This window comes from Artemia sp. Qi Xiang Cuo, chromosome 13, assembly GCF_049724085.1.
Source record: "Artemia sp. Qi Xiang Cuo chromosome 13, ASM4972408v1, whole genome shotgun sequence".
NCBI lineage: Eukaryota > Metazoa > Arthropoda > Branchiopoda > Anostraca > Artemiidae > Artemia > Artemia sp. Qi Xiang Cuo.
This window is the reverse complement of record NC_142806.1, coordinates 71,102,201-71,114,690: the sequence shown is the minus strand read 5'-3', so window position 1 is coordinate 71,114,690 and position 12,490 is coordinate 71,102,201. Positions and strand designations below refer to the sequence as shown.

Genomic DNA, 12,490 nt, shown 5'->3' with positions numbered 1-12,490 from the left:
CGTGGAAAGGGTGTTAGTTGCATTCTAATCACTTTCGACAATCAAAAAGGGCACTAGCCATTTCAATTTCCAGTTGAATGAGCACTTTTTGAAGTTTCTACGACAACACTTTCTATAAAAACCTTATATGCCCCCAGGCCATAACTTACATCCTTTGCTCCGTGGGCTCTGGGGGGGGTATCCTCCTTAAAAACATAATTTCTATTTGGAAATCAACTACGTCGAACAAATTGGCTTTCTCAAAATTTTGATTGGATGTGTTTGGGGAAATTGTGGGCGTGGAAGGGGTGTTAGTTGCTTTCCAATCACTTTCGACTATTAAAAAGGGCACTAGCCATTCCAATTTCCAATCGAATGAGCCCTTTTTCAAGTTTCTGCGACAACTCCTTCGATACGAAGTGCCCTGGTCTAAAGGAAAAAAAATAATACATTGTGCCAACATCGTTCTTTACTTCGGCAGCACTATTCCGCTGCATATGATACAGATTCACATAAATTCTTTTTTTTTTAATTTACGCCTTCATGGAGGTTATCTTTGCCCAGCCTATTTGTAACTTTAAAACTAATAGCAAAATACATATCTATGGTTTTTTAAATCTGTGCTTGGAGTTAAATATTGTTGGCCCACATTGGATTCCCAATGGCCCTATACATTATTTTGAACTATGTTTCCCTAGGCCCAGAATTTACAGCTATCTGTTTTAATTAGGAACTACAATTTTTTCTGACAAGTTACGAGCCTTCTAATACCCCATCCTTCCTAACCAAAATAGCTGGCCCCTTTGTCCAACAATAATCCTTAAGAGTTTCAAGTCACTTGGAAAAAAAAAATTGGCCTTTTTTCATGCCCGTGTTTTGGAGGGAGCACTAAGCCTCTTAGGCCAAATTTCACCTGTATATTAGGAACCAATTGGCCCGAGAATTTTAAGTTTTAACTTTTAATCTATTCGGAAAAAAGCGTTTTTTAGCCCTTGCTTGGGCCAGATTTCCAGACGAAGTAATCTTCTTCGTGTTTTTTTTTTATTATTGGCCTAAGCTCAAGGACTTGAGAATACAGAAATATAATAGTCCTTTTGGGGGGATACGAGATCCCCCCAAGCCAAAATAGTGTTAGTACATTAGGGCTCCCCTTCGTCCAGGGATTTAAAGCTTAAATTTCTAGCCATTCAGAAAATTGCTTTTGTGAATTTCTGTTTAAGGCAAATAAAAAATTTTGGTCTCAGTTTTTGAGGGTATGTGTCCTCAATCTAAACTATATTACGTGGAAGAGGGCTACCATGAACCAGCAGCTTAAACTGCAAGTGTTAAATAAATCAGGAGCGACAATTTGCATGACCCACTTCACGGATCCCTAACACGCTAACCCTTCCCAAAAGAATTTGGTTCCTTTGATCAAGGCAGCGATTTTTGAATGTTTTGAAGCCAATCGAAAAAATATCTCTAGGCTATTTTCAGGCCCTGGCACATCAAATGTTTGTTTTGTGGGCGGGGGATAAAATTTCGTTCACCTATTTTCCTTGTGCATTGGAAACCTCTATGGTCCAAGAAATTATTGAAATAGGTTTCAAGCCTACAAAAAAATAAGCTGCTTGCTCCTTATTGTCCCTATTTTTGGAGGGCTATGCCCCAAACTAAAATCGTTCTTGTTAAATAAGAGAGGGATTTCACATTCAGAAAAAAAGCTTTTGACCTGTCAGACACTGTCTTCGAGGGAAACAATTTTTTCTATGTTCCCTTCTCCCTTTGGATTTTTTTTTATGCATTGGGCTCCTTTTGGCCTAAAAGCTTACACCTGCAAGTTTCAAACTAATCAAGGACAAAGATTATTTTTGGTTCATTTCCCAGCCCATTAACACCCTCCCCAAGAAATGTTTGAGGCCCTGAGAGTAAGTATAAAAAGTTTTGAGCCCGTTGGACGCCCAATATTGTGGAAACATCGATGCCAAAAGAGGCATTATAAGTTTTACTGGAAAAGCAAATGAGACTCCTCCCAAGCTTATATTACCACATTTTACATAGGAGGTGGCCACAGGAAAATATGATGGAAGGAATAAATAAGAAAAATATATAATTAAGGCATATGGCTCTTTGCTAAGGCAGCAATCTGGGATTGCTTTTGACAAGAATGGCAATACTGATTTTTGTAACTGTAATTCGTTGTATCTTAGGTCATATGGGGGTTAACTAAAGGTAAATGCGCTTCCTCTGGCTTTTCCTATTTTAACCTTTCACGATATCTCCCATGCGCTCCGAATTTGATTGAAAATATATTTTTGCTTTGCCTATCTACTTTATGCATCTTCCTTCCAGTTCTGCCTTAGTTATAGCAGCAACCAATTAAACAAATGTATACACTTCTGCACAAGTTTTATTATTTATGTTTTTTGCAAAATAAGGTGGTGTAATTTCCGTGCTAAAAGGTATAAGAAACGAAAAAGCGTTTTAGATGCAATAAATTTATTTTCATTTATAAACAAAAAAAGTAAAATCCCTTATCGTAGTCCATTGACAAGCCAATATTTCACTATGACTTAGCTGTATCACCAATCTAGGCACTTACTGGAGCTTCTGAGTGTTCTGTTGTAGCAGATTTGGTGTCACATTCTACGCGTGACGGTTTCTTCTCAGATATGCATATCCAAGGAAGAGAATCTTTCAAGCACTGAAAAGAGAATGGTCAAGTTAATACCTGGTCTGATCGAAGTCTGCATATACACAATCTATAATGTAAATTGTAGGTTGGTTATTCATGCAAACCCGAAAGAGATTTACAACATTCGTAACAACCATCAGGAAAGCCGTTGGTAACCAATTTGTAAAACCTTCTAAATAGTATTTTAATTGACCGAGTAGGCTAAAGTTATTTGACCCTGAAAATCTGTATCAGACACATTCTTTTTGAATATTGTAGAGATAAAAAATTGTGTATTTTGTGTTATCCAGGGGCCAAATATCTCATACTCCTGTATCTACCCTCAGATTGAGTACAACTGGCAGTGACATTGTGTAATTGCGTGTCACAACAATAGATGTGTCGTAAAATATCCGTTTTACGAATATTTTTGAGCTATCAGTAAATATATACTATTGAGGTAGGTATATGAGGTATACCTCAATTCAAAATCATTTTTGTTTATTTTTTCTTACAAGCTATGAACATTTTGCAATATATCTCCGCAATTCTGCAATATATGAGTTTTAGGGTATTTAATTCAGTTTGCACATTATAAAAAAGACTCTGAATGCCACAGATATATAAAAGAGGCAAAAAAAAGTTTCCAAATACACGAGGAGCATTTTTTTTCCAATTTTCAGGAAAAAACAAAAAACCGTTATTTTACAAGGTGATCAATCCCACCCTACCAATCCACCCCCAACTGGTGCCCCTGTGTTTTATATGGTGATTTCTGAACATATAGGAGACACGTCGTTCTTTACTACGGCTAAGGAGCCGTGTAGACTTTGGTCGTATGCTATAGGACATAGGTAGAACAAAAATTATTACCTCTCTATATTTAGGGTGAGACAACATATAGATAAGTGGGTTGTAGGCACAAGATGTCTTTGCAAGGAGAACTGGAAGACCAGATACGAGTGGTGTAAGCATGGCGGGGTTTCCCCAGATTCCCATCATACTGATGGCAGCAAATGGTGTCCATGATACCAGCCAAAGAGACACATTCATAATGGCAACTTTGGCAATGCGGATTTCAGCAGACTGGGCATTCTGGTCTTGGTTGGAACGAAGAGATTGGACGTTCATTTTCTTAGCCTGAGCTCTCAGTTCTTCTTCATGTTTGAAGACGGCCTGGACGATGAACCAATAGCAGAACATGATGGTAAGAAGAGGCATGACCCAGTTGAAAATGCATGCAGTGGTGATGTGAGAGCGATTCATGAAGTCACGGGTCACATAATCATAAGAACATCTGAAACAAAAAATCGTATTCTTGCAATCATTGGGTATACTCATGTAGCTTATATTCTGCTAAAGTCTTTATTTAAATGCTGAAATCAAAACATGATCACACCAAAGATTTTTTTTTTTAGTTTTAAGGCCTACTTGTCAAAGCATTCTATTGAGATTTAATTCTAAATTATTTTCGTAATCAGTATACTTTAAATTTAATTGAAAGGATGTTCTCCGAAACAAAAGATTAATATGACAATTGATAAAAATTATTTTCCTTCTAAGCAATTAGGTTATAATTTAACATCTGAATCACTGTATAAAGATAATTAGAAAATTAGATAATTATATAAAAATCTAAGATTTATATACTGTGATCTGAATAAACAGCAAATAACTCCTTGGAAAATTCAAAACTCAAGTTTGCGTACAACCTTACTTGAGTTGAACTTTTGTTCGGCTTTTTAAGCATATAAATGCTAAAAATAATTTTTAAGTTTTCTTTTTTAAATATATTTAGGGTTAACAGACCAAAAAGTATATATGTGTAAAATATGATGAAGAAAAGGCCCCTCTAAATAAAAATGAAAAAGTTGATATAGGGCTTGAACGATTTCATTGGATTCATATCGTGTTTGTAATCTTTGAAATGGTATGAATTGAAATATAACATTCATTAAAATATAGTATTTATTTTAAATGGGGCTAACTGTTTGGAGTTTCTAAATAAATATGTTTTTTCTACTTCTTCTTCGAGGTTTAACTATTCAGGGATTATATATGCAACTAATTTTGTTTTATTCTTATTTTGGGCATATTATGCGTAATAATAATATAAATATGCATAACGTTTGTACATTGCTTTTACAACGTACAAAACTATCTACACATGATCCCTAATTACATGATCCCTAATTCAGAATTAAATTCATGACATAATTCTAGATGGTCCTAAAACATTCTAAAAACTTTCTCTTTGTTCATACTAACCTTTATAATATATAGAAATGTTAGATTTTTTTTTCGCCAATGGATTAGAGTATTGTCATTAAAACCAGCAATTCATCTTTTTGAAGTGTTTTCGTCTTTTGTCTATGAACTCATTCAAGCAGTCGATCCGAATGGTTTATGGTTTATGGTCCGAATGGTTAATTCAACAACACCAAATATAAAATTAAAAATCTTTTACAATCCTGAATATTTTCCCCCCAGGTAAACACATTTAACTTATTAAAATTTATGAAAGTAGGCTAAGTTGGATAATATTGATAATGAAATTCAGATGATCCTTTGACTAAATTAGAATGAATTTGTTGATCAAAAATACTTTCTGTGGAAATACTTCTTCTTTGAGGCTGGGAGTTGAAGTGGATATACCAAACTGATTTTCTGTTTTATTTGTATTGACGGTACCTCAGAAGACATTAAGAGAATTGGTCTTCTTCTACTACTGTCTTTCAAATAAAATTTAAGCTTAGAAAAGAATAAAAATAATAAATATCACATAGACTTGTTTCAATAAAAATTAGTCTAAATTGACAATAATATAACTAGAAAGAAGCAGAGTCCGTTGATTTTTGAATTAAAATCAACTTGGTGGAAGTGGCGAAAAACTTGAAAGCCGTAACTAATTGGAGTAAAGCCAAGAGAGAATAGTATCAATGAGAGGCAAAGCTGGCATAACCTTTTTCAGAATTCCATAAATGAAACAAACAAAACTTACGTTCCTAAAATACCATCCATGGCATATGCCCCCCAGCCGAAGAGAGGAGTAATAGACCATGCCAATGCCCACATCCAGCTCAAGGCTACCATGCTGATAGCTTTGTTGAATGTCAGTGGAGCTGCGCTAAAGCCTTTGACGATGACATTGTATCTGTCGAGGGATAGAAGCACAAGTGTGAAAATCTGATTGTATCCGCAGAGAGCTCCACAGAAAGCATGGACATAGCATCCGTATTCTCCAAATCTCCATGGTCCTCCAAGGAAGAAATTCCAGATGCATTCAGGGAGGAGAGTGATCATCAGAGTGAAATCAGAGAAGGCGAGATTCATGACGTAAACATTAGAGGGTGTGCGTAGGGCTGGGTATTTTCCAAAGATCTTGAGCACCATGATGTTACCGAAAAGGGCCATGGATCCTGAAAAGTATATTAGGTCATAACAAATTCTTTTATATAAAATCTAGCGGGTCTCTACATTTCTTACTGGACTGAGACGCGTCAATTGGGAAAACAAGGGGATAATTGCCCCTCAACCAAGTCCCTCGACCAAGACTGAAAAATTTACCTTTTCTGTATGTCTTCATTGAAAAATACCTTTCTTGGTATTCCCACAAAAAAAAACATCCCCCCCTACATGTTGAAAAACACTTTTGCACCCCTCCTCCTCGTATTTCCTTGAACTGATGTCTTTGTCTGGACTATTTTGTGTTGGACCTGAAAAACCTTCTATGCTGATCAAGCTAGACTCATAAAAATGTTGCAGAACAATATTGGAACACGGAAAAGATTACAGACTATAAAAATCCCCCTTCGAAGGAAATAAACAAAAAATAACGTGAAAACTTGACTTGGAATGGCAATTTCTGTCGACTGCAGGACTGAGCCACTGATTTTGGCGAGTAAAGCGACCGAGTGGAGTGAGGGTACCATTTCTGAGGGCATTTGAGAGTAGTAAATAAAATCAAAGTGGAATAGATTTGATTCCCAATTGCTAAGAAAGCAAATCGGAAGCAACAAGTGTATATTTCTAACTGCTTCAAATTATTTATGAATGTGGAAATTTGAATTTTTTTTAGTCGGTTATTGCTCTGTTTTTTGTTGTTTTTTTTTTGCAGCTATAATAGGATACACACACTTTGAAAAAGATACATAATGGACTTAGAAAACTTTCATGCTTAACCTTATATATATATATATATGTATATATATATATATATATATATATATATATATATATATATATATATATATATATATATATATATATATATTATATATATATATATATATATATATATATATATATATATATATATATATATATATATATATATATATATATATATATATATATATATATATATATATAAAAAAGGGGCGTGGAGGGGGGACGGGGCTAGGTGCTCTCCAATCTCTTTTGACTCTTAAAAAGATAACTAGAGCTTTCAATTTTCAACCAAATGAAGATTTCAAAAGATATCGGAGGGTAACCAGCCTCCCCCATGCCCTTTTTTCCCCAAATGCATCGCATAAAAATTTAGAGATAGCCATTTTGTTAAAAATAGTTCAAAGATCACAACAAAAACTCCGGTGTCGACACAACCCCCAGGGCCCAGGTGCAGGCATTGTAAATAATGCCCAGGGGGCATATATGGTTCCTATGGAAGGGATGCTCGCATAAACTTCAAAGAGGGTTCATTTGATTGAATTGATTTCAACCAAATGAACCCTTATTTGGTTGAAATCAATTTCAACCAAATGATAGAGAGATATCTATCTCTAAATTTTTATCGGATGCATTTCGGGAAAAAAGGGCATGGGGGGCTGGTTACCCTCTGATATCTTTTTGATGCTTAAAAATTGAACTAGAACTTTCAATTTCCAATCAAATGAGCCCTCTCTGAAGTTTATACGAGCGTTCCTTCCATAAAAACCATATATGCCCCAAGGGAATAACTTACAATCCCTGTCCAGCCCTTGGGGGTTGTGCTGACACCGGAGTTTATGTTATGTTATCATTGAACTATTTTTAGCAAAATGGCTTTCTCAAAATTTTTATCGGATGCATTTGGCGAAAAGGGCGTGAGGGGGGGGGCTAATTGCCCTCCGATCACTATTGACTCTTAAAAAGGGCACTAGAACTTTTGATTTCCAATTGAATGAGCCCCCTTTTAAATTTATACGACGACCCCTTCCATATGAAGTGCCTCTTGGAAAAAAATTAATAAATAATAATAAAACAATGGAGCCGTATGGGCTTTAGTATAGGTAACCCTACAGCGTTGCCTCTGACTAGGGTATATGGGATTGCTGTTTATTGAAGTTAAAAGCAATGTTCACTATCTAGTAGTGTCTAGGGTTAATTTAAAGCTGAAATTTAGGAAGAGTGATAAATTGAGAGGGGATAGTCAATATGGAAAATTATGAGATTTGGGAAATGATAGAAATATTAAAAGAAAGCATTTAATCTTTTCAATTTTTGAAAAATCATACGAAATTGCCTTCTTCCCTTATTTTCAAGCGTGACATCATTACACAAATGTAATATAGGTAACGACAACATAACAACAATGTTTATCTCATGTTTTCCAGCCCAATATTTACCACGACTTAACGACACTGGCCTCACTCCTTAAAATTTCTCCTAAAATTCAATCATTATATTTTCAATTTTCAAGATATTTTTTCGAAAATTGCACCAAGTTCTACCTACTCCTAATATCCCTCTTCGAAACAGAAAAACTTCATGTCTAAAACCCTGTGTCATTATGTCTAAAAGGCCAAGCGATTAACAAATTTAGATAATGTGAACAAGAAATGTCAAGAAAGACAAAAATATTCAAGATTTCGGCTGATTCCTGCCCTTCCCCCCTTTGTGTGTCCCTGATCTTCATCTTTATTTCTTGATTGGGTTGGGAAGTGTAAAGAATCCATCTATCGGATATTTGCCTACTGTTTGTATACACAAAGAAATAATTTAATCCCGGGGCTAAGGAGAGACGTGCCATCATTGGGATGACCAGCACTTCAAAATGGCATGCTCTTTAATAGCATTAGTGATACTATCTTTGATTTTGATCCAAGTTACTTAAAAGGGACAATTTCAATTGGGTAAGGGTGGCATCTGAAGCAATCGCTTTCTTGTCAAACTTTCACTGAAATCTTAAATAAATGGTTGAGATAGATGAATAAAACTTTCAGAACATAAAATCAAATATCACATTGAAAGCAATTCTCAAAGCTTCACCGACCTAGATTGTTTATCTGATCAATACTAAAATGAGCATCCTCTCTCAATGACAAATCTTTTAATTAGTAGTTTCTTGACCGGCTGGTCGACATGGCTAAAATCTTGTTTTTGCAAGATACCGAAATAAATGGGTGCTTGGCCTAGAAACATAAAACTAAGATGTATTTGTTTTTATTCATAGTCCATTTTAGGGCGGGGACTAGAAAAACATGAAGAAATAGTTACAATTTTCTTTGATAGCTGTTGAGGGCTAAGTACTTGTCTATTATAGCGCATATGTATATAGAAGCTAAGTAGAAACGATTTATTCCTTAGTTTCTTTCAGCTTAGCGTGAGACAAGATAAAGACAAGTGACAGAATAGATGGGAAATATATCATTTTGGATATATATTTGCACATTAGGAGAGGGGGGGAGTGGGGTTAAAATATTTGGACAGTGTAAAGTTAGAAAACAATTCTTACGCAATATTAGAAAACAATATGCAGAATAATTTCATCAAACACAATTTTCATGCAGACCCACTATACTTAACCCCCCCCCCCTGCCCCTTAATGTGGAAATATATAGCCCAAATTTTTTTCTAAAGTACTATCCCAATTTTCATTTCTATTCTCTTTTAATACAGATCGCAAACTAAATGAATTTCATTCAATACAGATCGCAAGCTAAATGAAAACCGGTTCTACTTAGCTTCTATATATATAGGCGCTATAACAGACAAGTGCCGAAGGCTATATCAACTGCAACTATTTAACAATTGATATTTTACTTCAGAACTTACCCATAACCAAGTAGTACAAACCCATGACGTAATACCACATGGGGTGGAGAGCCTTGAAACTGTGCCAATGAGGGAGAAGGAAGCTGCGTACGTCATCTGGGACGTAATTAGCCAAGGTGAAGGAATCTGGTAGAGTCCATGGGTCAAATCCCTGACGCTGTGCCATTGCAATTGGTTCGGAAAAATTCATCTTCTCAACCTGTGGAATAGGTATCATAAGTTTTGAGGGCAAAATAAGCAAGACCGTATTCACTAGCTTCAAAGCTTGGGGAAGGAGCCATAGCAACCCTGCATAAGCTCCTCAGAGGGACTTAGCCCCCTGCTGCTTATAAGACAAATCTTGAAAGTTTTTTAGAGAAGTTCTGTAGTTTAGTTTATTAATGGAGTTCAAAACTGGTAAAACAAACGAAACATAGCATCGTAAACCAACAATGCATCTGTGTAATCACTTGTCAAAAAGTACAAAACAAACAAAAACAAAATGTTAAAAATAAAATGTAAATAAACAAAAAATTATTAAATAGTTTACAGATCTTGCATTTATATTGACCCCGTATGTGGTCTCATAGCCCCTAAAGAGTCTACACTATAGAGAATGGCAAACTTTAAGAGCGATCTTCGGCAATTCCACATGGGAAGATAGGGATTAAGAAACTATTAGAACCAATAAAAGGTTAAATCTCATGAATCTACTAAAAATAAAAATAAAATTGATGATTGACACTGTTAATCAACAATATTATAAGATTGAAGCTTGAATTCTTATGTAAGTGATAATTAATCAGTATTTTTTCTGATCAAGAACATTTTAAGTCGCAATCCAATCTGCGCACAGTAGATATATACACAGGGCCCTATCCAAGAGGGGAGTTACCCGATCTGAATTCCCCCTCTTCCCGTGGTGTTATTGTCCAGCTTGTATAAGATTAACATAAATTCGAATAAAAAAGTTTTTGCTCACAAAAACTGATAATCACTATTAGAGAGTGCCTACCTCCGAACAAATATGGTGGGTACAGACAAGACTACATATATTAGAGCACGGTGAAAAAAAACTTTCAGAAATTTGTAGGGATTATTACACGAGGCTGATTCTTGGAAGTTTTCTTTGTACAGCTCTATCACTCTACTTAACACATTAAAGAAGGTTTGCCCGTAGAAGAATTGTTTACCCTATACTCTAGGAACAAAAATTCCTGAAAATGACTTACCTTTTTTCCAAGATACCTTTGACTGCTAAATATACAGCTAGCTTTCGACCTCGTTAGAACAAGAGACTAACGACTGTCGAACTGCGAAAAGGTACAAGTTTTTCCCAGCTTATATACTACAAAACTATAAGCCAATAAAGATACTTGCGACGATTTGTAAGCCAATAAATTAAATTAAGGTAATGAAGCTAGAAGGAAATACTTGAGAAAATAGCGTCTTAAGCCAATTATAGAAAACAATAGTAGAAAATCATGGAAGTCTTATTTTTAAGGTTTCATTTCTTTATTTCTTTGACCCACAGAGTTTACGTCTTTTCATTTTCTTTTTTTGCAGGTATTCAGGGAACAGGAACACGCAGATGTGGCACAGAGGGCTTCTGGCCCAGGGTTACAAAATTTCATAATTTCTACGATTCTATCCAAAATGTTATCCCTATTTTTCAAATATTTTTCACCTGTTCTCTAGTTCCCATCTAGGACAAAATGTTCCTACATACGTAATTTTATCTGGCCTCCTAAGTTAGAACTTAAACACTTTTAGAAAAAAAAAATTTTATGGTTCATTCAAACGTCACAAAAAGAGAAAAAAAGAGTTAGCTACGTACGTCTGAACATTTTACTTCTAAACCTTAGGGGGTTTTCTATAAAAAAAAAAATGTATATGATTGAACCGAAACCCCTTATTTGTATTTTGTGGTTCTGAAAACTAATGTTGTCAAACAAAAAGGAACATCTATATCATTTCCATTTGAGTATTCTCTAGTTCTGAATTTTTGCGATTTCTCAGAAATTTTTCATGGCGATGCGGAAAAGCATATTTTCCCAAATCTTGGGAGGAAGTTACCGATTTCCCTATGACCTCTCTCATTTGCACAATTCATCGTTGCTGTTTCAAAAGCTGATTTGTAGGACATATTTGTAGTTTGAACTTTTTTTTTTTTTTTTGGAGAAAGACCTAGAGCAAAATACTTTAGCAAAAATGAACCAACTGAAGCTTGATTGAAGGTCAGGGCCAAATCAGTATAATACATGACTGTATTTTGCTCTTTCAAAGTTCTGCAGTTTTTTTAATTGTAAATTGCTACCTGATATCAGATTTCTGTCACAGTTTTCCAGGAAAGGCCCAATGTAGCCTTAACTTTATCAAGAACCTCTTATTAAGGAGGGCTCATATCTAAACAAGTGCTGCAGAGACAGTTCCTGCAAGGATAAATAAAAGAAAATACAAGTTTTGTTTCAAATGAGAGAAAACGAACAGAAATTATCAAATAGTTCATGGTAACAAACTGTAAGTAAGGAGCGACCCGGCTCAATAGTAATCAAAACTCTAAAAACCGGAATTTTGATAATCATAGATGCACCAATAGAATCAGATTTTTATGCTGATTTCAAGTATATAAGTTTCATTAAGCTTAGCCATCAAAAGTTACGCGCCTGTAAAAATTTGACTGATTTTCGAAAAAAAAGGGGAAAAGACCCCCTAAAAGTCATAGAACTTTAATGAAATCACACCATCGGATTCAGCGTATCAGACAACCCTACTGTAGAAGCTTCAACTCCTATTTGCAAAAATGTGGAAATTCTGTATTTTTTGTCAGAAGAAAGATCACGG

General features: G+C 35.1%; 1 protein-coding gene across 1 annotated transcript; it reads right to left on the bottom strand.

Moving 5' to 3' along the window:
- Window positions 1-2,440: 2,440 nt before the first annotated feature.
- Window positions 2,441-10,965, bottom strand: LOC148945611 (compound eye opsin BCRH1-like). Its single transcript, XM_089099474.1, has 5 exons — window positions 10,879-10,965; window positions 9,668-9,866; window positions 5,634-6,051; window positions 3,506-3,929; window positions 2,441-2,662 (listed from the first exon to the last, which is right to left on the bottom strand). Exons 2-5 carry the CDS (start codon window positions 9,855-9,857, stop codon window positions 2,549-2,551), a joined length of 1,146 nt encoding a protein of 381 aa, XP_088955600.1. The 5' UTR covers window positions 9,858-9,866; window positions 10,879-10,965; the 3' UTR covers window positions 2,441-2,548.
- Window positions 10,966-12,490: the final 1,525 nt, after the last annotated feature.

Coding starts and splice junctions, on each gene's coding strand:
- LOC148945611 (XM_089099474.1), bottom strand. CDS start 9,857: ATGAATTTTTCCGAACCAATTGCAATGGCACAGCGTCAGGGATTTGAC. Junction 3,930..5,633: donor ATGGATGGTATTTTAGGAAC/GTAAGTTTTGTT, acceptor TTTTTGTTTCAG/ATGTTCTTATGATTATGTGA. Junction 2,663..3,505: donor CTCACCCTAAATATAGAGAG/GTAATAATTTTT, acceptor TTCTCTTTTCAG/TGCTTGAAAGATTCTCTTCC.